The sequence below is a fragment of the Neospora caninum genome, chromosome XI, assembly GCF_000208865.1.
Source record: "Neospora caninum Liverpool complete genome, chromosome XI".
Taxonomy (NCBI): Eukaryota; Apicomplexa; class Conoidasida; order Eucoccidiorida; family Sarcocystidae; genus Neospora; species Neospora caninum.
Window position 1 is genome coordinate 2,095,097 of NC_018397.1, and position 26,450 is coordinate 2,121,546.

General features: G+C 53.8%; 3 protein-coding genes across 3 annotated transcripts; 1 reads left to right on the forward strand and 2 right to left on the reverse strand.

The window, feature by feature from the left end:
* Nucleotides 1–1,243: 1,243 nt before the first annotated feature.
* NCLIV_055640 (putative Wd repeat protein) lies at nt 1,244–8,148 on the reverse strand (the record flags this gene model as incomplete). The annotated part of the gene is made up of 13 exons (XM_003885118.1): nt 1,244–1,389; nt 2,006–2,147; nt 2,306–2,394; nt 3,091–3,206; nt 3,660–3,892; nt 4,100–4,188; nt 4,419–4,515; nt 5,069–5,161; nt 5,560–5,709; nt 6,320–6,423; nt 7,012–7,057; nt 7,489–7,770; nt 8,122–8,148. The coding sequence occupies 13 exons, from the start codon at nt 8,146–8,148 to the stop codon at nt 1,244–1,246; spliced, it is 1,614 nt and encodes a 537-aa protein (XP_003885167.1).
* Nucleotides 8,149–10,595: 2,447 nt separating this feature from the next.
* On the reverse strand, nt 10,596–17,465 carry NCLIV_055650 (hypothetical protein; the record flags this gene model as incomplete). Its single annotated transcript, XM_003885119.1, has 12 exons — nt 10,596–10,718; nt 11,336–11,516; nt 12,152–12,218; nt 12,591–12,825; nt 13,033–13,179; nt 13,702–14,003; nt 14,256–14,488; nt 14,966–15,053; nt 15,285–15,411; nt 15,886–15,982; nt 16,518–16,659; nt 17,330–17,465. 12 exons carry the CDS (start codon nt 17,463–17,465, stop codon nt 10,596–10,598), a joined length of 1,878 nt encoding a protein of 625 aa, XP_003885168.1.
* Nucleotides 17,466–22,591: 5,126 nt separating this feature from the next.
* On the forward strand, nt 22,592–25,400 carry NCLIV_055660 (conserved hypothetical protein; the record flags this gene model as incomplete). The annotated part of the gene is made up of 5 exons (XM_003885120.1): nt 22,592–23,264; nt 23,542–23,690; nt 24,091–24,248; nt 24,719–24,784; nt 25,313–25,400. 5 exons carry the CDS (start codon nt 22,592–22,594, stop codon nt 25,398–25,400), a joined length of 1,134 nt encoding a protein of 377 aa, XP_003885169.1.
* Nucleotides 25,401–26,450: the final 1,050 nt, after the last annotated feature.

Consider the following 26,450-nt stretch of genomic DNA (forward strand, 5'->3'; position numbering starts at 1 on the left):
TGCCTCGTTTTCGTCTCCTTGATCCTCGTTCGTCTCTTTCTCTTCTTGCTTTCTTTGGCTCGCTTTCTCTCCACCCCCGCGTGTCCAGTGTTTATTTGTTTCCCTCTTCTGTCTCTCTTCCTCGCTGCGCGCACACACTCCCCCCAGCAGCGTCCTCTCGCTCGCCTTTTCTCTCGCGCTTGTGTCCCCTGTCGAAGCTACCAAAGTGAATACCCATGATATTCATACAGCAGACCGGCCTCTCTGTCCACCGCTTGTTCTCTCTCTCGCGCTTGTTATATCTCTCCTGGTATAATTATATTTTGACCCCGGTAGGTGTTGAGACCAGCAGGTTGCCGCCCACACAAGAGAAGTAGGCGGCTTCAGTTCCGCCTCATCGTTCTCTCGCTTTCCACAGCAGAGCCTCGCGTCTGCTGTCTCTTCGGGTCTCTCTGTCTCCCATCGGGCAGGCACGGCTGCATGCACAGCGGGGGGCCGGACAGAGAGATCCTCGCGTTTTGCGGTTTCCCTGGCACTTTGGCCTGGATATATCCGTCCATGAACTGCGCGTCTCTGTTTCCAGATCTTTTTCACTAGTGCCTTCTACCGTTTGTCTCTCACAACGTCTCTCTATGTACCCAGCCTTGCTTCTAGGCTAGTACGTGGAGACGCCGTCCACGACTTTCAAAGTCCGCTTTCGTCTTTAGGTTCGTGGAAGGCACACGTGAGGGCGCACCCTCAGCTCTCTCCAGTGTGGCTTGCAATGGCGTTGGAGACGCCTCGGGGCCTTTGGCAAGCTCGGCCGCCGGCGCTTGAGTTTTGTGGTCAAGACCAAATAGATTTTTGGAAACGAAAGGCACGATACGGACGCAGAAGAGTGCCACGTTCGTAGCTAGTGCCTTGGAAAGATTCCTGAAAGTCGCGCGAGAATATGGAGGTAAACGGCGACTGCTCTGGCTTTGATTTCCCTGTGAAAGCGCGGCTAAGGCGGGGCACGAGGCCGTTTTTTTATTGCTCCCTCGGCTGCCCCCGTGAGCCGCTCGCGACGGCCAGAGACTCGTATGGACAGCCAAAGGGATTTCGTTTCTCAGTTCAGACACAAGCAGGCAGAAGCACGGCGAGTCCGCGAGACTAGACACACGTCTGTATAAGGAGAGGCAGCTGCAAACATGCATCTCGACATGCACGCACGCATTTGACCGTTTGTCTCCGCTGCGAGGAAGGCGTGGATCGGACAACAGGGGGACGGGGGTGCGGAGAAACGTTAAATGTTGCAGGTCTTGAAGAAGTTGAAGCCATCGCATGCAGTGGAGATGACGACGCCGGGAATTTGCGGGTGGAATTTGATCTCGGAAATGTGCTCCTGGCCCATGTGGACGAACATAAGCTGTTCGGGCATTTTCGCGTCGTCTACGAAACCACAGAAACAACACCACTTCTCTGCAATCGACCACCGTCGAGTGCAGTCCCTCTGCCCGTTGAAGCGGGGCACACGCACGAACTCCCGAGAGCTCGCTGCGCCGCGGCAAACTTCCTCTTCGCAGTGCAAACTCCGAGAGAAACCGCGTTTCGACCCGGTTCGCGGTCTCAGCCTGCGAACCTGCGAGCTCTGCGCGCCAAGTCCCCGACGCCTCAAACTCAGAGCCGGAGCCGCGCCTCACAGCCGCCCGTCTCCCAGAGGGAAAATGCTGCGTCGCTAACGGCAAAGGTCGCTCGCGAAAGTGCGGCACGGCAGAGCAAAAACCGAAATCCAAACAATTCCGCGCACGTCGAGAGGTCAAAAGAGCGCATGCATCGCATGCGAAGCACATCTACAGACGGGGAACATGCAATCATGTGCGTACATCACGAGGTGCATACGGAGATAGATATAAACATGTGTATCTTTTGTGAGCGTGCATCTGCAAGGCTATTCTTGTGCAACCCTCAGCGTGCAGGCGAAGGAAGGATCGCCTGCGCAGTCTGCGTTTTGCGCCCCTGTCTTTTCTTGAACACGCACACGCCTCCCGGAGCGAGAGGGCCTTACCGCTCTTCTCCGTTGCCATCCCGCCTTTCTCCCGCTCTTCAGCGTCTTCGTCAACTTCAACCGACATGTCCCAGAGAGCGACGCTGTCGTCCAACGACGAGGTCGCGAATGTCGCCTCGTCTGTGGGGTGCCAGTCCACCGACTGTAGAGAGACGGCACACGCGATAAAGCGGAAACGAAAGATGGAAAGGCGAGAGGAAAGGCCTGGAGGGAGAGAGCGCCGAGCCCTCGAGCGCACACGACACCGAAAAAACGATCGGAAGCATCACAGCTCCGGGACTCGGTTTTGCAACGCCTTACCGTGATGGGTTTCTTGTGCCACTGCATGACGACGAGAGGCACGTCCCCATACCGTTCATCCCACACCTTCACGCATCCATCCTCGTCTCCTGGAAGCAAACGAACAGAAAAGCCACGACAGCCAGTAAATCTCGGCTCCTATCCCCGCCAACTGGAGCCGCCCCAACACGGGCCGTAGACACGCACATGCGAGTCTCCATTTGGAAACAGACAGAGCTTCCATGTGTGGACTGACACCTAGTTGTATGCAGAGTGGTTCTCCATGCATCTCTGCATGCAGAACCACAAGCGCAGATACGGCTAGGCACTGTGCTTGCTCGCGCCTCCGCAGTGGAGCACTGTGGCCAGTCGGTTCACAGCCGCATGCCGTCGTCAGCTTTATCAAGTCGAAACGCCATGTATGGGGCAGTGTTTCTCCTGTCCCCTAGAAACACAGAAACCCATCGAAGCTCCGGAACGCTGAAGCGTAATTCGGCTACAGAACCGCAATCGTGCTTTCAGTCCGTCCTGCCGGTGTGACTCTCCCTGCATGCGCTGACTCATTCTCCCTTCAAAATCCTGTTTGGCGTGCTTCGCACATGCCCCACCACACCTCTGTCTACCTAGCCCTGCATGCAAATGCGGTCTCGATGAAACCATCGTAACTGCCACTGAGGGTCCGTGGGATTCGCCTTCAAGCTTCGTCGTCGTGACAAGCACAACAGAACTCGACACGCGCGGGCATGTGCGCACGTAAGGGGAAGGTTAAGAGCGACGGTGTATGCATGCCGTGTCCGAAAACGAACCAGAAAGAAGAAGGTCGTGGTGAACAGGAGACCATCGAAGCGCGTTCACGTCCGAGGCGTGTGCGTGGACGAGAGCGAGAGACGGGGCCCCCGTGCTGCTTCGCGTGTCGTAAATTCTGGCACACACGCAGAGCCACCCACAACTTGGAACCAGATGCACGCAGAGGCGAGCAAGACTTCCACATGCACACATCGCTACAGACGCAGACAAAGGTTTCAGATGCACTCTGTCCCCACATACAGACCCACACCCGGACTCGTAAAGAAACGCACAAAGAGCTCGATCCTCCGCGGCCGGGCACGTGCACGCACACAAACGCACGTGTCTACGTGTAAATCCGTTACCTACGTACAGACGTACTTAAACATATATATATATATATATATATATATATATGCCGATACACGTGGGCGAAGCGACATGTTGGTACATACGTAATTGTACACCTTAAACCGTAAGTATACAGAAGCATTTACGGCTACGTATGCACGTAAACGAGTCTATGCATCCACATGTGGATACGTAGAATCTGCATGTGTGAAGGGTTCTGGGTTTTTGGTGTTTCTACCTGATGCCGCCATCGTTGGAAGCCGTGGCGAAGACATCGCCGGCTCCACTTCCGCCGAGTTTCCACTGCGTTTCCTCAACGGTTGCGCCCTCCGAGACGCCTGTGAACCGCGCCGGCGCGCCCTTCTTTTTCTTCTTGGATGCATGCATGATTTTCGAGACGGCCCATCCTCCCGCTTGAGGCTCCCACAGACACACGCCGCCCTCGATGTCGCCCGAGAGGAGTTTGCCAGTCTGCCAGGCACAGCAGCGAAGCGCGGAAGAACGCAAGAGCGTAGACCCTAAACGGCAAACGTGGAAGGCGTCGAGTGCGAGGCCGCGAATTCAGATCCGCCCAGAGACACGCGCAGCCTCAGCCTGCTTTGGCGACGCATGCATCCCGTCACAAACGAGGCCGAGCCTCAAGCCCAAACCGGGGCGCTCGCGGATCTTGGCGCTTACGTGGACAGGATTCCAGTCGATGGCATAGCCCTCCACGCCGTGGTCCTTGTAGGTGAACTTTGGCGGCTGCTGGGGAGTCGGAGGCGGACCTAAACGCAGGCGAGGGACACGAAGTAGATACAAGCGCGCAACGTTTGCAGCATTGACCGCTCGCAAAAACGAACGCGCGACACGAGACGCAGCGCAGCTCGAATGCGGCCACAGCCGAGAAACGACAAACGAGTCTCCACTCTCAAGACGCAAAGGTCAGGAAACCCCCGGCCAAAAACACAAGCGGAGATCTACAGCAGAGATGGCAAGCGTCTGTGGTGTCTCTCACCGGCGGCGCCAGGGTCGTCGAGGCGTTTCACCTGCTTGTCGATGTCCCACACGTTCACTTCGCCGACGTCTGACCAGGTAGCAACCAGGCGATTCATCTGGGAACGGAAACAACGCACCTTCCTCAGTTCCCGTGCACGCAAGCGACAGGGACGGGTTGCAGCTGAACCGAAAGAAACCGAGCGACAGCCCCCCGACTATCTGATGCAAACCTACTGCGCACCCACGCATACATGGATGTCCATACATACATAAATACATACATATATATATATATATATATAAATATGCACATATACGTACATAGGGCCACGCACAGCGATGCACAGCGCTCTCTGCATGCGACAGCACGATAAAGAGGTGGACGCGGAAGAAAACGAGTCTCTACAACGTTGAGACAGAAAACGTCAGGAGTTTGATTTCCTGCGTATCGCGGCGACTCGCGAAAGAAAAGGCACAAGACAGGTTCCGCATGCACAGGTGTGCACCCTAAACCCTGTGCCGTGAACGGCCAAGAGACCGCCTGCAACTGAGCCTCTATGCATGTGTGGGCAAAACAGCGTACAACCTCGCACTCGCGCACGGGTCCGTCCCATGCAGAGACCGATCGGGTTGTGAGCGCCGAGATGACAGAAGAGAACGCGCGCGTACCTGCGGGCAGCATCTGACGCGATTGACGGTCCCCTTGTGCGCGATGATTCGAAACTCGAGTTTCGGGTCTTCATCAGATCCTTCGTCGTCGCTCTGCAAGCATCACACGGAGTCACCACCCGTCCAAACATCACGCCGAGGGGACACAGTCCAGAAAACCAAAAGGAGACAGGAAAAAGATCCACTCTACAGAGCAGCCTCACCAGCGGAGATCCACCAGAGACAGTCCCGAGAACGGGGGAACGACATATATATATATATATATATATATATATCCAAGTCGCTCGCGTGATATATATATATATATATATATATGAACGATAGACACGTATTGATGCACGTTTGGAAAAATCTGTATAAATATATATTTAAATGCTTTTGTGTATGGAGGTAGGTTTGCCGAGGCAGATGGGTGTTTTAACGTCGCCGGGGTCGCGTGTGAAAGTTTGTTTCCTTGTTGACGGCAGCCTGTCTGGTTTGGTTCCTCGTACATCGTCGCTCGAGTCGTCGTCGCTGTCGCGCGCGTCTTTATTCGTTTTGTGCAAGTCGCTCCATTTCATGATGAAGAGCCGATTCCCGGAGGAAGTTTCTGCCTGCGTGCCGCCGACGACATATGCGGTGTGGGGCGGTTTTGTGCGGTGCTGAAAAGAAGAGAAAGGGGAGACAAGGCAGGGGTTGGAGCCAGGCCCGAACGGAGAGCCGTGGTGAAGGCGAAGCACGGGAAGCGCATGGGCGACAGAGAGACAGACCGGCGCGCGCCGCAGGACGCAGGCAACGCTTCGAGAGGCGCGGGAACTCGAGGCGAACCCAGGTGGAAGAGGGGCCAAGCAAAAGACGGCGGTGGCGACAAGCGCGAGACGAAAACAAGGAGAGAGAGCGAATGGCCGAGATACTGGCGCAGGCAGACTGGAGAAGAAATGGAAACGAAGAGCAAAGCGACAAAAAGAGACGGAGAAGAAAGAGAGTCTCCGAGGACTGGGTTTGGAGACACTTTGAGAGGGGAGCGAAGACAGGATGCAGAAAGCAGAGGGAAGCGCGGCAGACTCAACGAGGACTCAGAGAGGCAGAGAGCTGGATAGGCGGCAAAGTGGAATTACGAAGCACGAAGCGAAAGGTGTGCGGAAACGAATCGCTGTTGTCGTTCCACCGACACCTCCGCAGGAACACGAAAGCCAGAGGAAGCAGCCTCAAGAAACGTAAACGGAAAGACAATTCGGGCGGTAGAGAAGCCGTCTTCCTCTCGGCTCTTACCACTCCATGCGGCTCGCGAAGGATATCGAAAGATAGACACGACCACTCCATCGTAGCGCGGTGTAGCATCTCGTAAGCAGAGGGATCGAAATCCAGCTCTTCACCTGGTCGTTTGACACACAAGACGCGGCTGGTTAGTTCATTTCGCCCGCGCTGTCTTTTCACTTCTCTCTGTGTTCCCCAAAGCTCGTCTCTCTCCTCTCTGCCCCTCTCTTCGGCTCGCCCGCGTTCCGTCTCCACCTTAAAAACGCGAATTTGCCCCTCTCACACTCTTTTGTAAAACGTGTCCAGACCTCTCTATCTCCCATGTGTAATATATGTATATATGTAGATACAAATATATAAAAATACACGAAAATATAAATACATGTATATAAACGCATGTTCTTATAATGCCACTAACGATGTGCAGCCTAGCCCCTTCATCGAGAATCGTCTCCTTTTCTTCCTTTCTCTCTCTCTCCATATATATATATATATATATGTATATATATATATATATATGTATATATATACATATATATATATATATAGAGTAGAACTAAGCATGTATCTCTGCACCGCCTAGTATCTCTCTAGTTTCCCTCCACATATGCGAGGATGTATATATGAATGTACAACGCGGCAGTCGCGGCTGTTGTCATGGAAAGGAAGAGAGAGTGGAAGTTTCGCAGTTGAGTCTTCGTCCTCACCTTCTGCAAGGCTGTCGATTCCTGGTCGCCACGCGCGAGTTACAACCTGAGAGGGTAAGAGACAGCGCGGTAGACATTTCTCTGTTCACTCCGCCCCCGGCTCGTGAAAGGGAGACGAATCGAAGATTCTCAGAGACGGAGTGACAAAGCGCACGAAGGCACCACTGCGATAGGGAAGGCGGGGGGAACGAGAAGGATTGAAGCAGTGGACGCCGCGGACGAGGAGAGAAACGAGACAAGAGAAACGCAACAGATGGGAAGGGAGAACCACAGACTACAAATATCTGGACAGGCAACCGCCCATTCACATAAGGACCCAAAAAGGAGCCTACCAACAGCACAGACAGTCATGTAGAGGGGCCAGTGGATGCATGTGGATGTCGTTTACAGCGAGGCCACAGCAGCGACAGAGAAAGACCGAGTCAACGCGAAGCGACGGAAAGAGCGAGAGCATTGTCGCCGTTTAGAATCACTTACTTTTCCATCTTCCTTTCCAGTCGCCTCCGTATCTCCGTCGTTGTCGTCTTCCATCTCAGATTCTGCATCGCTGTCTGAGTCGTCCGCTTTCATCTGCGCAGCGAGCTCGTCCTCTTCGTCATATTCGTCGCCGAAGGGATCCTCAAACTCTAGACCTTCTTCTCCCTCTTCTTCGCGGCGCTCTTCGCCCTCCTTTGTCTTCCTTTTCCTGTCTCTTCCGTCTTGGTGATCTTGTGCATGCGGAGCCGCAGACGCACCCGGCAGTTCTTCCTCAGGCGAAGCCTGAAAGAAAGACAGAAATGCAGCCTCCTCTTTACGCGAAACAGAAAACGAGAGCGGCGGAGCAACGTAAACGCAAATGCAACGCTGTCGAGGCACCTGCTGCACGCCCACTACAGTCCTACATGTCTATGACCTACGGATATGCAAACAGAAGCATGCATCTTAGTAACTCTCTAACGCTCTATATATATACATACGTGTGTACAGATGAAAATATATATATATATATATATATATATTTGTGTATCGATATGTATATAGGTGTATGTCTATGTAGGTTTAACTGCGGATGGCAACGAAACGAGACGACTAGACGGCACAGCGGAAGAGTACGTCTCTTTGCTCGCTCACCTTATCTCCCCCTGTGCGTTTCCCCATTGTCGAACGAAAGAAGCGAAGGACGACAAAAAGGAGAAAGGAGACACCGGAGACACAATCGACCTTGGGTGACGGGAGAAGCTGGGCCCCACAAAGAGCCGAGATTGGCTGTGATGCGTCGCGGCAGGAACGGGGAACTGGCTTCTCGGTTGCGCTTCAGACCGCTCCTTTCGGAAGGAGAAAAACTAGAAAACGAAGTTGGGTCTTCTCGACATTTCTTCTCGCTTTTTCTTCTCTCGCTGTCTCTGTGCTGCCTCTCGACTTGTGTCGCATGCTCTCAGCAGTCTTCTTTGCGCGGGGAGCGAGTTCACGCTGGAGCGCGCACACCGTTCCGAAAGCCGAAGAAACGGAATCTCGAGTGTCCGTGTGGAAGAAGCGTCAAAGGAAAACGGAAGTAACAAAAACCACCTTCCAGTTATCTCTCCTTCTTGTCTGCGGTGGACAAAGCGTTGCGGTCCCCGTGTCGCGCGCGTATGGCGAACGGACCAAGCAGCTCCGGCGAAAGCTGGATGATTTGCGACTCGTTTCACCTCTTCCTCTGTCGCTTTGGTGAGTTATATAAAGCGCTGTGAGGAAAGACAAAGATCGTTTGAACCAGAAAGAAGGGAACCGAGGAAGTCTTCGTCGTCCCCGCGCGACTCCAGATTTAGCATTGATCTCCAGCTACGGTTGAAATATCCGGTAACCTCTCTTAACTTTCCTGTTCTCTCCGTACTCAGGGCGTGCAATACAAATCAGATAACTGAAGCTAGACTCGCGTTTACGTATTATAAATTGGGATTTCCAATGCTTCTGTCTCCCAGAGACCGGATCCCCTGGCACGTCTCCAAACTTATTTAAGAGTTCACTGCTTCCACTTGCGGTTAAATTGGTCCGGTGAGGCTGGCTATGTCCTCACAACTCTGTCGCTTTCAAAGGCATCTGGTGTACGAGGAAAGTTCACCGTCGTTCCACGCAAATTCGTCCTCTGTCCAGCGGCGCGGCGCGAAAGAAGCCTCGGCTTCTATACAGGCGAAAGAGTGTGGATAGAAAAAGCAGAGACGATCCGTCCTAGAGAAGCTAGGTGGGAAATCGTGCAATCCTAGTGTGCTGCTATGTTTGTAACGACTACTTCCCACAAGTGGCGTCTGTGTTTCTGAAGTTTATCCCAAGGCGTGCGCGGCGATGGACTGCCCGCACGAGACACTGGAATTCAGAAGGTGACATCCCCTGAAGAGTTCGTTAGACAACAGATAAAAATGGAGCGGAGAATGCGGAAAGATATGAGCGGCTCCATGCGAACAAGGGAGCGTCATGGGACCGCTGCAGCGAAGGAAAGGAATATGCGGTTTCAGTTCGCTACGGAGAGCTAGTTCTCCGTAGACGAATGGACAGGGTGTGCACGGCGCGCAGAGGATGTGGAGGTGACGCGAGCGGAGTTATGACGAACTGTGGAGGGGAAAGGAGGTATTTCTGTTTAGAGGCCTCTCCAAAGACTTGCTGTTCCTTTACAGAACGGCAAAAGGCGAAACGATTCCTGGCACACCGTGTGTATTTGGTGTGAGTCGTCAGCATTCTCCTCGGCTCCGTCAACCTAGAGAGTTCGCCAAAGTACGGTTTTCTCGCAGTGCCCCACTCCACTGGAAAGCGGAACTAAACGTACACCTGAAAAGTTCATTGATTTAGAGGTTTGAACCGTGGCTGTGGCCACCGAGAATCGCCACGTACTTTCACCCCGGTCAAACAGAGAGCAAAAATGCATACCGTTGGCCAGCCACGGAAATACACAGGTACCGTTCTTAATGTAGCCCTGCGTATAAGCGTGTGGAGAACGGCGTCAGGAAAAGGAAAGGCGCTCGAGGGTCGTCATTTCTCCGTTTCCTAGAAGGTAGGACGCGTTTCCTCGCTGCGATCTCGATGAAAAACGAACATCTACCCTCTCCTTCCTGTTTGCACTTCTCGAGTCCGTAGAAAACGCTGGACGCGCACAGTTTGACAGAACCCCGTGCACTGACCCTCTGAATTTGTTGTTGCAAATGCAAACTCCCCGGGAATTCCGACTTTGCGGAGACGCCCGAGTTAACAGCACGCGCCGAGAGAACGAACCCATTCGACCTCTAGAAGGACAGCGTTTTCCTTCGATCATCGCACCATGCAGCTGCAGTTGATACATCCTTAGGTTCCGGCGCGAGATGACTCTGCGTGCTGACGCACTAACCCGCGAGGATATTGGTGAAACTCTTCTACACATGTTTCAGCGCGACGCCTTGCTAGAGGCAGTCAAGAAGCGTCCTCCCTTTTCTCCCGACAAAAGTAGACACTTCCATTTTTTCGCACGCAGTCCGCAGTCAGCCCAGAGCTCACCCCACCTGCCACGGCGTATCCAGGAAGAGCGTTCCATGCGTCGGGTGTTCACCCCCGTCTGTCGCTCTGAGTGATGGTAGCTCGTGCGTTTCCAGTTCCGTTTTCTACGGAATGTCGATCGGTTCAACCTGCAGTTCCGCAACGCCGAGTGTGTCGCCAATGTCGACGGCCTCGATGAAAGGCCAGATTTTCAGAAATGGCCGCTGAAGAAGCTGACCGGGGAAAGACTGTACAGGGAAAAGAAAATAAATCAAACGCGCTATCCCATTATTCGCGAAACGGGAGAGGACGGGCACAAATCCCTAGAGCGTGCGTTCGTATGCGACATGATTCCCGTTTTCGTCTTTGCCTCCGTCTCCGTCCAAACTTTTTGTACCCTGCGTGCGGTATTCGAGGTCACCTCCTGTCGAGTACAACGCACATCTTTAGGCTTGGCGCCGACGCTCGTGAACACTGAACGCCTCTCCTCCATTGTGCCTTTCGTCTCTGCTTCCTTTCTCTATCTTGAGAAACTCTGTTGTTTCTCCCCCTGTGTTCGTTTTCACCCTACCCCGCCGGCACGCACGAGGCTCCCTTAGCTCCAACGTTAAACGCGAATGGACAGGCGTGTACCTCCCGTCCATACAGCCACCCTACTCAAACTGTGTGACGACTCTTAAGTGGCGCTCTACTGAACATTTGAGGTTTCCATTTCTCCACATCCGCCGCAGGAGTCGCCACGCGCAGCCCCATCCACGCTTTTACCGATTCGGCTGCAGATGGTCACTGAGCGTCATCTGTCTCTCTTCCCGCCTTTTTTTGTCTGCGCCTTTTCTTTTTGCGTCAAATGGCTTTTCTTTCTCACCACAGGAGAACGTAGAGCCAGCATGTAAGACGCCCTCATAGTTTTGCTCCGCAAAAGTTGAATGGTCAGGTGGACAGCAGAAGTCGTGACAGATACTCGCATGACCACGATGTCCCCGTCGGTCATGCGGCGGCTCCATCGCACTTCGCCGCCTGGTTGAACTGTCCGGTACGAAACAGCCCTGAGAAAAAGAGGGGAACCTGAGACACTCTTTTCTCTCAGCAGCGCCCTCGTCCCCGTAGGGCCTCTTTCCGAAGCTCCAGTTAAACGTCCGTTCGATGCCAACTTCCCCGACGTGTGTGGTTTAACGCAGCGTGGGATTCTACAACCAGAACACGGGCCGTGTCGAAACGATCAGGCTGCACGACAAACGAGGCCGTGTAAGCCGTCCGAATCAACCCTACAGACGCAAGTTCTCTGTTCCGAGCTCGGGTTCTGCGATGGCTGCAACGCTGGATCTGTCGCAAGTGCATCCGCCATGTCGCTGCGGGAGCGCCAGTGAAAAGACGCCAGGCAGGTCTCTATTTGAGCTTTCGCGGTTCTTCTCTGTGAGGCCGCACATCCGTCGCCTGTTGCATACCCTTAAAATGGCTATGGTTTCTTATCGCCCGCGCACTTTTTAGCTGAGAGCTTCCTTCGTCTCCCGTCGAGCGCGGTTCCTGGGCGTGTCTCGCCTGTACGCGTTTTTGTGCCTCTCGTCTTGCTGCGCTCTTTGTCTCTCGTGCTTGCACTCCCCATTTTCCTTCGTCTCGCTTTTGGCCAATCCCGCGGTGGCCTTTCCCCTGCTCTTTCCCCCCTTTTGTTTCCATTGCTCACGTTGGATCGTTGGTGATGGTACCAGTCACAAATGCCCTCTCCGCCGGGTCCAAGTAGCAAACCTTTCCTGCGGAAAAAAAGAAATCGATCTAGGTTCTGAGGTGTCCACCTTCAATATGCGACGTTCCTAATGTGGATCCAGTCCCCCCTCTCCCGCCTATCCCCCCGCGGGTGTACCCCGCCTTCCTGTTCTACGCTCAGAATCTCTCCCTGCCTTCTGGGATCCTCCGTTTTGTGCGCGCCCTCCGGCTTCTGCTCTTGCCCCAGCTGTAGTGTTAACTGGAGTAGAGTGTCGCATCTCTTTGCAACATCGTCAGCACACGGTACCTTGAGGCGTCCACGTTCCTTGCCTCACAGTTGGTGTCCAGTATTTCTTTCGTTTCTTTCCCAGTTTACGCTGTCGCGGACTCGCATCTTCCCGGCCTTCCCGTGTGCTTACTGGACTGCGTGCTTTTGTCTTCCACGGCGATCCCAAAGTGGATCCTGCCTCGCATGGTCCTCACGATCTCGAGAGCCCAGAGCGCCTCGTTGACCGGCCGAGAGTCCCCGAGCGTCCACGCCCAGACCAAGGGTTCTCCGTCGGTTTCTCTGAACCTCTGCACCGTGCGCCTCGTGCGCTTGATCAGAACAGGGTAAAGCCCACCGTCACGCTCAACTGTAAATTGGTCATTGGCCTGTACATACACCGCGCACGAGCGAAACAGAGAGACACGACAATTCCCGCTTTCCACCTTTCCGAGGAGAGAGACCCACGCGCCGCCAGGTGTCCGCCCAGCGAAGCTTCCCCCAGTCCGAGGTGTTGGAGAGGCTGATAGTGAAGGATGTATCGGGGGCAATGGACACACAGACACACACGCGGAAGCAAAGGAGAGGCACCGCACCTGCCAAGGAAACACTCGCGGTTTCGCCTCCCTGTGAGAGAATTTTCGGAGACAGGCCTCCAGCAGCAGCGAGTCCAGCAGAGGATCCCGACAGACTTGGATCTGGCCGGGAGACATGGAGTCGAAGCGAATCGATTGGTAGACTGCCTGTGAGGAACAAAAGACCGGCAGGGCGGAGGAGTGCAGACCACGACGGGAGAAACAAGTCGCGCGAGACAGGAAGAAAACGAGTGCAGCAGCGAGCACAAGAGGCAAGCACGCAGCGTGCGAGAAGCTGAGCCAGACGAGGGAAAAGAGGCGCAACAAAACTGGGAGATGAAGCAGCGACGACACAGAGGGAGCAGGAAGCGAACGGCGAAGGCAACTGGGAAAAGACACGACAGAAGAAGAGGCGGGTCGGCTTTTCGTTCCACGTGGAGATCCCACACATGAAAAAACAACCCGACTTAGGGCGTGTACCGAGAGACAAGGCCGGAGAGCCCGAAGAAGCGAAGGAAGGCGGTGCACGAGACGTGGGGCAGGGGACCGTTCGCCATGAACGTCTCGCGTGTGGTTCCAGAGAATAAAGCGCTAGGAGAAAGGCGGAGAATGCGGCAGCTCAGGAGTCAGCCAGAAAAAGCACCAGCAAGAGACAAGAACCAAGCTTCCGCTCCGCGGGAACCAGCCTACCATGGCCATGTCGCGCGAGCGATTCGGTTGATGGTCATCGAGCGAGTTTTTTCTGCTGTCGACAGCCGCTTCCAACTGATGCAGGAAATCTGTTTCTCTCTGTGTCCGTGGAGACACAAGGAGAGGAGACCGAACTGCGTCATTCGGAAAAGAGACGCAACGAGACGCCGAGGCTTGGTCGGAACCCTGTTGGGTCAGCCACGCAGTTGCGCAAATGTAGACCTGAGGCTCGTCCAGCTGGATATTGTCTTGCAGGAGAAGAAGCTGGAGACCCTTGGGGCCGAGCTGGAGGTGCCGCATGCCTACGCACGCGCGCCACAGACAAAAAGAAGACAGAACTCGACTCCCGGACTCGAAAGACGCAGCAGAGGAAGAAGGCGCGGCTGCGCGCATCGCCCTGCACTGGCGTACAAGCCACAGCAGCGAACGGAGCCCGGCCCCGCAAATACTTACTATAAAGAAAGAGATGCATGTATGTATATATATATATATATATGTTAGGAGACGCATGCAAAAAGAGCGACGGATGGAGAAATGGATGTGTGGCGTTTTACCTGAAAAGAGAGCGTAGGCACAGTCTGCAAGAATGCGAATGGCATCCAAAAGAAGTTGATCGACTTTCATCACTTCTGCAGCTTTTGCGAGAGATACAAGAGGGCCGATGCTCATGGGGGCACTGAGAGCTCGCAACACCTCCTTTTGCAGTTGCTTCATCTCCAGTCTGAACGCCTCTTTGTACACCGCCACTTGAAGAAAAGGATCTGCTTGCAAAACCTCCTGACGGTATCTGCGATCGAAGTGAATCCAAACACGAACGGGCGAAGTGGTCCCATCGGGTTCCCTCAGAAAGCGGCTACAGTCGCCGGTGTGTCGAACGGATCTCCATCTTTCTTAGAAATGTGAAACGTGTGTACACGTACTTCGACAGGATCACGTGGACACGTACGCTCAGGTGTTTGGATTGCCGCGGCGACTTCACGATTCAGTGTGCACAGATCGGCGACGGAACCAACAGGCGGCAAAACAAAGAAAGCATCCGGAGGCTCCTCAACAGGGCGTCGTCTCCCTATCCTTACCTCTCTGTGTCTGTGTCTCTCGGTGTTTGTATGTATATCTGCGTCTAACTGTATGCCTATGAGCTCTCCTCTCTATTGATCTACCTCTGTATGTCCATCTCTATCTGCATGTATCTACAGAGGCGCACCAAAACGCGCACAGCTGTGATCACCAACAGGCGCCGAAGAGAAACTAACCCCGAACTCACCCGTAGATGTATTGAATGATCGCGCGAATCGCCGCAGGGTGGAAAGTCTCAATCACATGCTTCATCAAAACACTGCCGTCGTTGCTCCCTGAAAACCATCACCGTAAAGCCTCAGCAAGAGAAATCCTTCCGCGTTCGAGGCACGGTCCTTCACCTCCCGATCGGGCACGCGTGCAGAACCCAGATGACTGCAGAAGACGTGAAACCGCGCTGACACGCCCCGGGTCAACGCTTTTGGGCTGTATGGACATGTGCGCCTACGCATGCCTTGCGATTCCAGCAGAGGTGGATTTGAATGAGACACGCAGAACTGGCCTACGTTGGTATTTCATCTTTGTGTGGTGTTTTGCTTCCACGACGGTCAGCTCCTTTAGCCAGATGGGCGATGAAATGCGCAGGAGCGCGCTATGGACAGGAATCTTGAACGTCTTTGGGGGAGGAGTGAACTGCGGAGAGGAAGGCAGGTGAGATCGAGAAAGACGCAAATGTGAGGGAAGGCTCAGAAAAGCTTCAGACAATTACCCTAAATGCATCTACGAGGCGACATGCCGAAAGCACCCACACGACTATCTGGGTGCGCTCTACTGGAAGCACAACGGCATATCTTTCTACCTTTGAACAGAGCTGAAAGCTGGAATAGCAGAGCAAACGCTTGTGACACAAAAGGCCTCTCTCTTGAAGACCAACGAAGCAAAACGGAATGCGAGAAGACGAAGCAAGGCACACGCTGCAAAGCCAGGAGACCCGGGAACGCAGACGATACGCAGAGGCAGAAGAGAAGATGCAGATGACGGGGGCACGCCGGGGTGGAAAGAGGCAATTGGAGGCTCGGGAGGCTGGGCTGAGGAAGGACCCACCAAAGAAGAAGACCACGCTAAAAAGAGGAAGCACTGCTGCTGGAAGAGACAGAAACAACGAACCTGGGAGTCTGGCGCAGTCTCGTCGACCGGGTGTGTCTTTTCCTGAGGCGGTACGAGCCATACGACGAGGTCGCAAGATCCAAAGCTCTTGTGCAGTCTGTGAACAAAGCACAAAACAAAGAAAACAACAGACGTGTGTCTCAAGCACTGAGTCGCCAGCACTGGGGACGTCCAAACGGGAACAGGCAGTTCACGACACCCTCGTTTTTGCACGTGTTTGTTCGCTCAGCCACGCGAGGTGAGCTTCTCCCAGAGCGTCCACGTTGACAGCTCAACGGAGTTTACTTCGCCTGTTAAGTACTCAGGCTTCCACACGGAGCGACGACGGGCGGGTGTATGCACACTCGGTCGTTCGCGGTCTTGAGTGGATGCAGCAGTCTCTTTGTGCAGAAACGGTCCTTTCTTTAGTGCGGAATCGTAGTACCCGCCTCGCCAGAGACCACAGTCAAGAACCTAGGCATGGATGGTCCATCTTCCCCAGAGGGTTCCTGCCGATGCGAAGGCGACACGTTTCCCCCATGGCGATTCGCTATGCAGGCTGTCAGTTATTCTCTTCGATCGCTGAACCCTGGTGCAGACTGAAGCCTTCAGGACGTGTTGTCAGTGCCTTTGGATCCATTTCATTGCCGTACTTCTGGATGTCGAGGACGGCATCGGTGGAGAAAGCGTCGTCAGCAAATTGCATGGGAGACTCTTCGACGACTTCAATCGTCTCGTCCTTTTTTTCGCCGGGCGCCTGCGGCGCGATCAGCTTCTCCATCGAAATGTAGGCATCTGCGCGCGAAGCACCACAAGAAACAAATTCCCGTAGAGACGCTGTTCTTGCAGTATGTTGGGCGCCGCCATGGCTGCCGGCCAGCGATCTCGATGGAACATTCTTCTCTCGCGAAAGGCGCGATCAACGTAGGCAAACCTTCATGGGGACCATGTGAAAAGAAAGGCAGTGAGACCGGCAGAACTCGCCCTGACTGCATTCTGAATCGCGTTCAAACGTTTCCGTGTAAAGCCCCCACACACAGTTCACGCATCAGATCAAACGATAACGCTGCTTTGCCTTCCCCGGATCCCTTTTTTTCGGGGGTGACCGAGCTATCCATTTTTCTTTGGAGTGAAGCTAAATGCCTGCATCGACGAACTTTAGTACCTAAAACTCTGTGCTCCTCTGCTTCTCCATGTACAGAAAAAAGATGATGAAGAGTAAGCTTTGCCGTTGAACATGGCCCGACGAGACGAAACGCGAGATGCGCTCATCCCTCAAAGAGGCCTGATCATGTTATTCTCGTCTCTCTCCAGCTCGCTCTCGTTCTCCATAGATTTCCCGCGGTGCGCCGAGACATCCACCTTCGCTGTCCATCGCCCAATTGTGTTACAGTTCGGTCGGAAACCACTGAGACTACACCCCATCAACGGCGTCTCTGTCTGGCATTTTCTGCTTTCCCTTTACCTTGCAAAATTGCCGGCAACGCATCAGTCAGGCTTCGCGGCGGAGCGCTATCTCCAACGGAGCTGAAGAACACTTGGTTTCCGCGGCCTCTGAAGAAACCTGCCTCCAGCCACTTGAGGACTCTCCATGACGTCATCGGTCCCTGTTGATGCACATGGTGAATTGAAGAATAACGCAACGTTCGTGGGGAACGAATCGAGGCTTTGAGGCGCAAAGTGCCTCGCGTGGTTGTGAATGAAGATTTCTGCCGTTTGTGCTCACAGAGAAATGTAGTCGAGTGGAAACGTTCACGGCGCTCAGTCGGCAAACACATCTCGCGGAGTGAGAGACATAGAGTGGTGCACAGATACAATTCTACACACGGAAATTGATGGATACGCCAGCGCGTAGCAGTGAGAACGTTTGTCCGCTTTTCTCACCGTGACAAAACGAAGTGTACAGGGTACGCGTACGCAGGAACTGTAAGTTGCCTTAGGTCTGACACTTACCCCGCTGTTGCCATTTTCATCTGTGTACTTCCACAGCTTTTCGTCACTCGATGACAGGCCGTGCAAATCTTTGGACGCTCTGGAATGCAGACGCCACGATAAGGACGAGACATCCAGTGGTTCTTTGTCTCTTTCTTCACGCGGACGGTCGCGCGTTCGTGTTCCTATATCCGGATGCCGGGCACTGTCAGTGGTTCTCGACGGATAAACGGGGCGTCGAGTTCGAGGAGAATCATCAGAGGAGTCGTCAGAAAGACCACCAGGAGATGACAAAGTGAGGGGCTCGAGAAGTTTATCCATCTTGTGAAACTCTTGACTGAGGCAGAGGGTAGTCTGAGACGAGGGGCATCAGCGTGGAAAAAGACAAACAGGAAAGAGCAGGGAGCCGGGAAAAGCGCAAACCAAACGCCGAGGACGAATGAGATGGCATAAAGGACAAAGAGGCAATTCAGGGTGGGCGGAGGCGTGCATCGACACGGAAGACCAAGACTCCGGGCTCCACCCATGGAAAGAACGAGGCCGCCGGCGCCCACGTCGAAGCGAGAAGGTAACAAAAAAAAAACTCTCTTCGAGGCCAAATAATAGACTATCGACCTTCAAACATACACGGCAGAACGTCATGTCCATAGTTGACAACCCGTCTAGACGAGTGCGGCACTTGGCAGAGAATTGATTCCCCGAAAAACACACCACTGCCTCCACACGGTACGCCAAAGAAAAAGACCACGAGGTACGTGTCTGAATACAAGATGCATGAACAAGTCCTGAAACCAGGAATACGAACCCCGTTCTGTCCACCGTGCTCTATAGCCACTTTCTGTTGAGTATTTGACCAGGATGCCGGGAATGCACCAGTGTATGTACACCGGAGCAAGGTCGGTAATTTCTTGGCGTCGTCATACTGTTGGGTGATGAGTGCTCTGTCACTCGTCTGCTGAGCTTTTTGCGGGGAAGCGGGCTACATTAGCAGTGATGGAATCTGTGCACACGCGAACTTCGATTCTAGCGCTTTCCTCAAGAACAAGCGGCAGTATTTACCCGCATCGGTATCGGCGTACTGCACATCTGGCAGCGAAAATGGAGGCACGCCGTAACACGACGGAGCTGCAGCGGAAGGAACTGCGGTAGTATTGTGGAACAAGTTCGTACTTTCATGTAGTCGCGTGTTATTTACAAGACAGACAAACAGTGTGTAGACACCTTGTCGATAATGTAGATCTACCCCCTTACGAAAAGAATGCGACGCCACAAGACGAGAAAAAACGGCGTCCGATATAACACGAACAACGTCCGTTCGGATGGTGTTGCGAGGCTCGCAAGAAGACAGAGGCTACTTTCCTCGCCTAAAGAATTTCCATGCGTATAGTTTCGAAAGTAGATAGCAAACAACTGAGAGGCAATTAACGCGACACGGGCGCAGGAAAGAACCGGAAAAGCGATACAGAAACTTGTGGCTACGGCCGTGAGGGATTCGCATGCCTCGCTATCAGCGAGACTGCAACAAGACGAAGACGTGAGAGAGTTCTACAAAATAATGGCGACCCTGCAATTGACGTTATTCTTAGCCAACACAGCAAGACTATGATGTACAGGGAGAGTCAACACTCAATTCCTCGCTACCTCCCTTCCCATCTGTATGGCCCCCTCCCCTTTTATCACGCGAAGCCGCTCGCTCGTCTGCCACCGACATGTAGACAAGCTGATTGACGACTTCCCCGTGGTTTCGTAAAATGAGACAATTTTTGTCTGACTTCCTTTTCTACAATAGAGGGCACAACTGAGGAAGAAACAACAATAATACCCGGGTTGTTGTTTTCCCTCAAGCTGGAAGATGTGTTGCCTTGTGTTGACACGGAATGCCACGGGCGGGCATCACCGCGCGTGACGCGTATACTTGAGTCATGTCTTCTTTTCTGTCCTGTGGGCCGGCGTCGAGACTTTGAAGCCTTATGCTTGTGTATACTGCCGTCCAGGCATCGGCAATAGCGTGGAACAACCTTGTGGGCACATACGCCGATGCGTGTTCGTGGGAAATAGTGAAATGAGTGGTTGTTGGGTGTTCTAATGCGCTGTCTAGCTGCGTCGGTCGCTGGCGAGGCGCGACAGGACGAAACCGTCTTCACATGGTAAAGGAAACACTGACCTGAAGTTGCTGTTATGTACAGTGGGGATGGCAAGAGGGTTATCTTTCGGTTGAGTTGTCACTGAACGGATATGTTTTCATAGCTGGGATGCATAAATAGCGCGTTGGCTCAGACCAGCTTGCTTGGTACTGGCAATGAAGTGACCGCGAATTGATATTTATGAACACGTTAGCTGCGCGGTCGTTGAGGAGCATCAAAGCCAGGACAAACCGTTGTTTTTTCTAGGTGCATTGCTCAAGCAAATCGAGTTTGACAATATAGCCACTGGGGAAGACATATTCGTGCATCCGGCAAATGACCCCGCCGAATAGCGCACCCGCCAGAACAAACTTTCGTACTGTCGTGCATCTTAACTAAATTTGTCCACAAGACCAAGACTCTAAACCGGCGTTGTACGCAGCCTGGTATTCGGCTCCTCGAATCTCACATCTAAGGCTCCTCAGTTAAACGCAAATATCCTGAGTTACCTGTAGTACAACGTGAACTCCTCGCGCCCGGAACGACGGATGCACAAATAGGACAGGCTGACACTGTGGATTAAGGCTACGAGTGCGGGCGACCTGCGCACTCCTGCTCTGGAAGGGCATTTAAAGACCGCTGACAACTTGGTCAAGGAGGAGAATCGACCTGTTTCTCCTGTACACGGCAGACAACCGATTGTACAGTTTGGTTGCCGGATGATACTCAACGATTGGACCGGCTATGTCTCTCTGTGTTGTGTCGGTTTTACGATGTCACCCCCTTGCAAATTAGAATTTGCTGCAGTCGTCTTAATTACGAGCGACTACTTCGTCGGAATGTCTCGTGCGATTCAAACGCCTGACTTTGCATGATGAAAGTTGCCACTCCGGAGGCTTCTTTCCTCGGGTACGTGTGGTGAGCAAAGCGCCTCCAATGAAGCAGACATACCTGACGCTAACCCGTACCAATACTTTAACTGCACCCTTTAATGTAGTCTGTTTTCTAGAATCGTCGAATCCAAGAGGCTGTTTCGCGGGGTTCGCTTAGATTACCCCTCGGCCTTAGACTACGTGAACGAGTCTCGAACTTGGCACACACACCGTTTTTTGGGCTTCCGACTTTCTCTGTGTTTGATTCCTCCCCGAATCCAGGCATCTTTTTCCCAATCCTTCAAGAGCATGCGTCCAACATCGTGTGGAGCTTGATTCCGGGACATGGCATATTGGGAGGTCAGCGAAAACTTGGAGTGTCTGGATGACACATGCACTAGTCGCGCTTACAGACGAATACGCTGAAAGGATCTGTACCAGACGAAGCAGTTTGGACGTGCAGCATGATAGGACACGAAGTAGGATCGAGGGCGTTGACTATCTGCCCAAGCACCTTTGCAGCATCTCTCGTTGCGTGGGTTGTGTATCTGCGCCTCTCGTGTCTCGTTTATAGGGGAGCCTGCAGCTGCGGTGCGCTCGAGCCACCCCCGGATCGGCGCGTTTCGTGTTGGCGCGCCGTCGCCCGACAGAGAGGCGATTGAAACCGCGAATCGGTCGATTAGAACTTGGTATCCGAGGCGAGTGGTTATCTGTTGGCCACAGACTGCCAGAATAAAAACGCCAACTCGGGAAACACGACGAGGTGAAACAGACCCCGGCACGAGTGCCCGGCGACAGCCTCGCGGCAGCGAAGTTACACGTGGGCGGGTTCGGCAAACGCGGGTACCCAGCCCTGCGGCCGGTTGCATCGGAGCATCACGTCAAACAGCATCTCGCGATCGTTTTGACGGGGTGAAAAACAGGAAAGGTTCCGGACTTTGTCGATTCATGGTCCTCTTCGTCTGCGCTTTGTTCGGTTGAGCCCCAAAGGAACTTTTCTCGCGAGAACACTCTCTGTTTTCCACGAAGTCGAGGGAAACCCTCAACCCGAAATACACGCCGGTGAAGCACTGCTCCACCAGCCGTTTCGGCGGGAATTATGAAACCAGTTTGTGTGGCTCTCACGTACACATTTCCTGCATCGCGTGATTTTCTCCTGGATTTTCGTTTTCCTTACTCCCGTATCCGTGAACGTAACTTTTGACACGTTTCACGTAGTGAACCGTGGGTGTGTGGCTAGCATTAGTAGCTCTTTTTCTCCCAGCCGTTGACCAAGCTGCCGTCGCTGGTTCGTTCCGCTGTTGCGAAAACGTCGCGTGGTAAGGATAGCGACAATCGCGGTGCATCCATTTTCTCCGAAGCCTTGGCGATACCTCAGGATCCTTCACTGATTAAGGGCCCCCGCAGTCCTCTGTGCACATCACCCAACGTATTTTCTGTGGCGTGAGAATCGATTAGGCTGGCCGTGCGGCTTTGCCGATGCCACGGTACGCTTCCAGCATTCCGCGAAGCATCAAAGTCTCATCCGTTATCTTCTGTCTCCAAACCACTAGGCATCGTCTGTTACTTTGCGATTTCGTGGTTTTCGACGATTCTCCCCGTGAGTTGGGAGCGGCAACAGAGGCGTATGCTATACTACTCCGTCTCCCCGCGCGAGGACTTGCAGTTGCAGACCACGGTTGTATTGATACACTGTGAGTGTCCCGAGAAAAGTTTTGAAAGCGAAGCGGCCGTGTAGACTGGCCTTCGTGCTTTGTTTCCTTTCCTCGGGCTGTTTACATAATTCCTCAGCCTGTCACGATGTCGAGCCAGCCGCAGCGGAACAAACTTCGCGCGCTCCAAGTCGCGGCGGAGGGCCGCCGAAAGAGTTCGAAGGGCCAAGGGGAATTGCTGCGCGTGTTGCGGCAGCAGCGTGTGTTTGTGGATGAAAGAGCGATTCACTTTGTTTCTGAGGGACGACAAGGGCCTCGTGCAGATGCGCGCAATTCTGTCTTCAAACTGCAAACGTCTTTTGCGGAAAAGAGCGAGACAGACCAGGAACAAAGTCTCCGAAAGAAGTTCTCAGTCATGCACAAAGAAAATGACGAATCCGGGGATGAAGGGTGGGGAAACCAGTATGCCACTGTCCCGGAGGCATTGAAGACAGAGCGAGGCAAGTCCATACTCGCCGAACAAAACCGAGACGAACTTCTGGACGCCATCGAGAACATTGAAGCGGAGGCCGAGCAGTTGCCGGAAGACACCGTCACTCGGGAGGAAATTGATGAAAAGGCGGCGTTGAACCAGACGATCCAGCGCTACAGTGTGGCTGCCCCAGACGCGCTGTCACCGCAGCAGCTTGAGGCGCTCGCCAAGATTGCGGAATCATCTCACACCGAAATGACTGCAGAGGAAGACGAAGACGAAGCGAATGACGAAGACAGCGCAGACGATGATGACGACGATGAGGACTTCACCTCTCAGGATCTGCACAGTAGGCCTCCAAACCCTCGGTCTGGGATAGGCGTACGGTTTGAAGGGCGCAGGCAAGCTAGGCAACCGGTTGTCCTACGCGGCTTCTCCGTTTCTCCCGTGTTCGTCTCACGAGGATTCGATTGGTTCGGTAAAAACCTAGTGTGGACTTTGAGAGTGGAAAACAAGGCGAGACTTCAGGGGGGGAAGTGTCGCGGTTGCCGTGTGGTCTCGGACCGCATTAATGACAAACTGGGGTAGCGTCTGCCGTCCGTTTTTCTTCTGCTTGCCGCGCGCAGAGCTCAACGACATGCAACGCGAATTCCTGGGCAACAATATGATCCAGTGGATGAACAGCATGGAGGCTGGCTACAGGCATGGCATGATTCTTGTGAAAATCAACTGCCTCGGCGTGGCCTTCATCAGAAATGTGATCATCAAAGACTGCGTAAGAGCGGCAAAGCGAGTCAAGTAGTGGCAGAGAACACGTCACAAGTTTCCTTCGTTCGCACTGTGCGCGGAAGGCTGCCCGCTCGCGACGGGGGTCAGCTGTTTCGTAGCTTTTTCCGCCTCGTTCTCCATCGAGCCCAAGCCTTGCTCCGAAGCCGTAAACGTTGCGGAATCGAGCGTTTAAGACTCTAAGCATGCGTGTCTCCTGTGCAGACTCCTCTCTGATTCTGTGAGGGCAAGGGCGGAGCAGGGTTTTCCGTCCGTCGTTGCGAAAAATCTGTACATGTCTGTTGCCGTCTTCCCTGCCCCCCAGCGGCGCAGACTCGTTCGCTCTTGGACATCCGAACGTGGTCATGCGTCGCCTGTGTGATTCGCGCGTCTCTGGTGTGTCTGTCCAGCTTCTGATCATCGCCCAGCCCAACAACTGGCTCCACACGGCGATCAACCCGCGCAAGGTGGCCCTGACGTCCGTTGAGTCCGTCTCACTTGGCCGAAACTCGCGGGAGTTCCAAGCCATGGAGAAACGGATTCAGGACGGAACACTCGACGAAAAGCTGTAAGATCCGGATCCAGGGCGGCGTGGTTCTGCAGATGCATTCCGTGGCATGTTCCGCGCGCAGGTGGGCGACTGTCCCCTGCAGAGACCTGTCCAAGCGGCAGGATATCGATCTTCACGGGCGTATACGTATATATATACAGCTTTTCGCTGTGCGTCAAACCCCTCGACGAAGCGTTTCCTTGGAGAATAGACGGCGCCTTCCGGGCCTTCGGTTCCGGAAGTAGTTGTGTCTCCCTCTCGGTGCACAACGTGCCCGTCCCGCTGTTCCCTTTGACCGATGCTTCCCTGCGACTGTTTCTCTGCTCCCCTTTCGCAAAATTCTGCTGCATTCTGCCCCTTTCTCAAGTGTGTTCCCGGGAAAAAAGGTCGCGAGAACTCACGGGAACTCGCGGCTCCCCGACGATTCTTCCCGTACAGTGAACGTTCCGGGCATGTCTCGTTTTCGTTCCGCGTACGTTTTGCTGCAGGCCGTCCCCAAAATTCTGCGCCGTCGTTCACCTTCCGTCCTACCGAACCCTTTCCCTCGTATTCGTGTAAGTTCTTCTGCCTCGTTGGAACCTGGTGTCCAGTCTTTTTTGAGCGCCCTTGCTGTCGTTTCGTTTCCCGGCACACGCCTTTTTGGCTTCGGGTGGGAACTTTTTGCATCCGACCGCACACGAGTTAGGAGATGTGATCTAGCGTGGTGCATGAAAACCTTTCGATGTCGGCATTGTGGTACGTCGGGTAAAGACATTCAGGTCACCGTTCAACCGACGCCACGCACACAAAGGGACAGAGCGAGAGAGCCGCCTGTATGTTGGTGTTTCGCAGGCATGGCCTGCGGTGTGTTTGCGTCCTCCGTCAGGGTTTCTGCGTCGCCTTTTCCCCGCATGTTTCTGTGGGGTTAACTGCGGGAGCGTGTGGTCTGTGTCTCCGCGTGATCGGGTGCAAACGTGGACTTCTAGTCGCTTTCCTTGTTTCTGTGCTTTTAGTACAGATATGAATCCTCCTGGGGAGGTTCGCTCGATTCTTCGCTCTCATCTCCGTCGTGAAGTTGCCGCATGCTTTGTGTGTTCGTTCAGGGATGAGGAGCACAGGAACGGCTTCGTCTTCTTTTTGCGTATCATGATGCAGAAGGCGAAGGAAGCTGAGAAAAAGGCATCTAGATGATCGCTCCGTTCCTTTTCTCGCCTGTCTTTTCGTGGATTGTTTCTTGGGGGAACAGGATGCACACGAGGCAGCGATGACAAAAGTGCCTGTGGGTAAACAGGAGGGGCTCCCCACTTCAAGTGGCCCTGACCAGGCACGAGATCACACTTATGCCGTTTACAAGCGAAAAAACTGAGGAACTTGGTGACACGTGGGGGTGCGTGGTTCCGGTGGAACTGTCGTTGTGTTACGTGTTCGTTGAACGCGCGTCTTCGCTGCGACGATATTTGTCCTTTTTATTGGATGGCCCCCAGGGTAGGAAAACGTGCTGTCCTCCTGACCTTCCCGAGTCTCGCTTGGTATTGTTTGCGAGATTATACGGAACACACGAAGTGGGCTTTACACCTCACCGTCGCAGCTTGGGAGGCGGACAACTATTCGCAGGGACACGGATGTGTGTCTTGTCACATGGATAGTCCCGTTAGTGTGTGCTACTGCGGACCCAGATGGCAAACGTACCAGCATCGTGATTCCGTTTGTCTTCGTGATCAACCGGAACCAAACATTGAATAAGGCCAGAAGCAGGCGTCCACATCGGATTCCAACGTTTAACACCTGCCGTGCTTCCGCCGCTACGGCAGGCCGTGACGGCGCTTTACAGTCGCACGAGTCTTGAGGGAATACGGCGCGGCCTCCGGGCAAATTGATTCTGCAGTCGCTTTCCGAATAATGACCATGTGTGAAGAAGTGTGTCCTTCAGCTCCCCGTCGCGGTACCGCGCAGCTGTAGCTAAAGCCGCGAAAACGTCCCGGCATTCTCAGACTCGCACCTGCGAACACATCGTGTAAGTAGCCGAATGTTACTAGAGGGAGAGCGCAGACGCTGAGTGCACAACGCTTTGTCAGCTCCAGGGGGGAAACTGCCGGTGTGACTTGAAAGAACTGCATCAAGCTGGCTCTGCAGACCGCAAGATCGCGAGGCCATTGCATGCTTCGCAAAAACAAACAATCGAAGACGCGGCCGCTTGCATCTAGTGTTTTCCGATCGTGTGTAACTCGTGCGGTTGATACT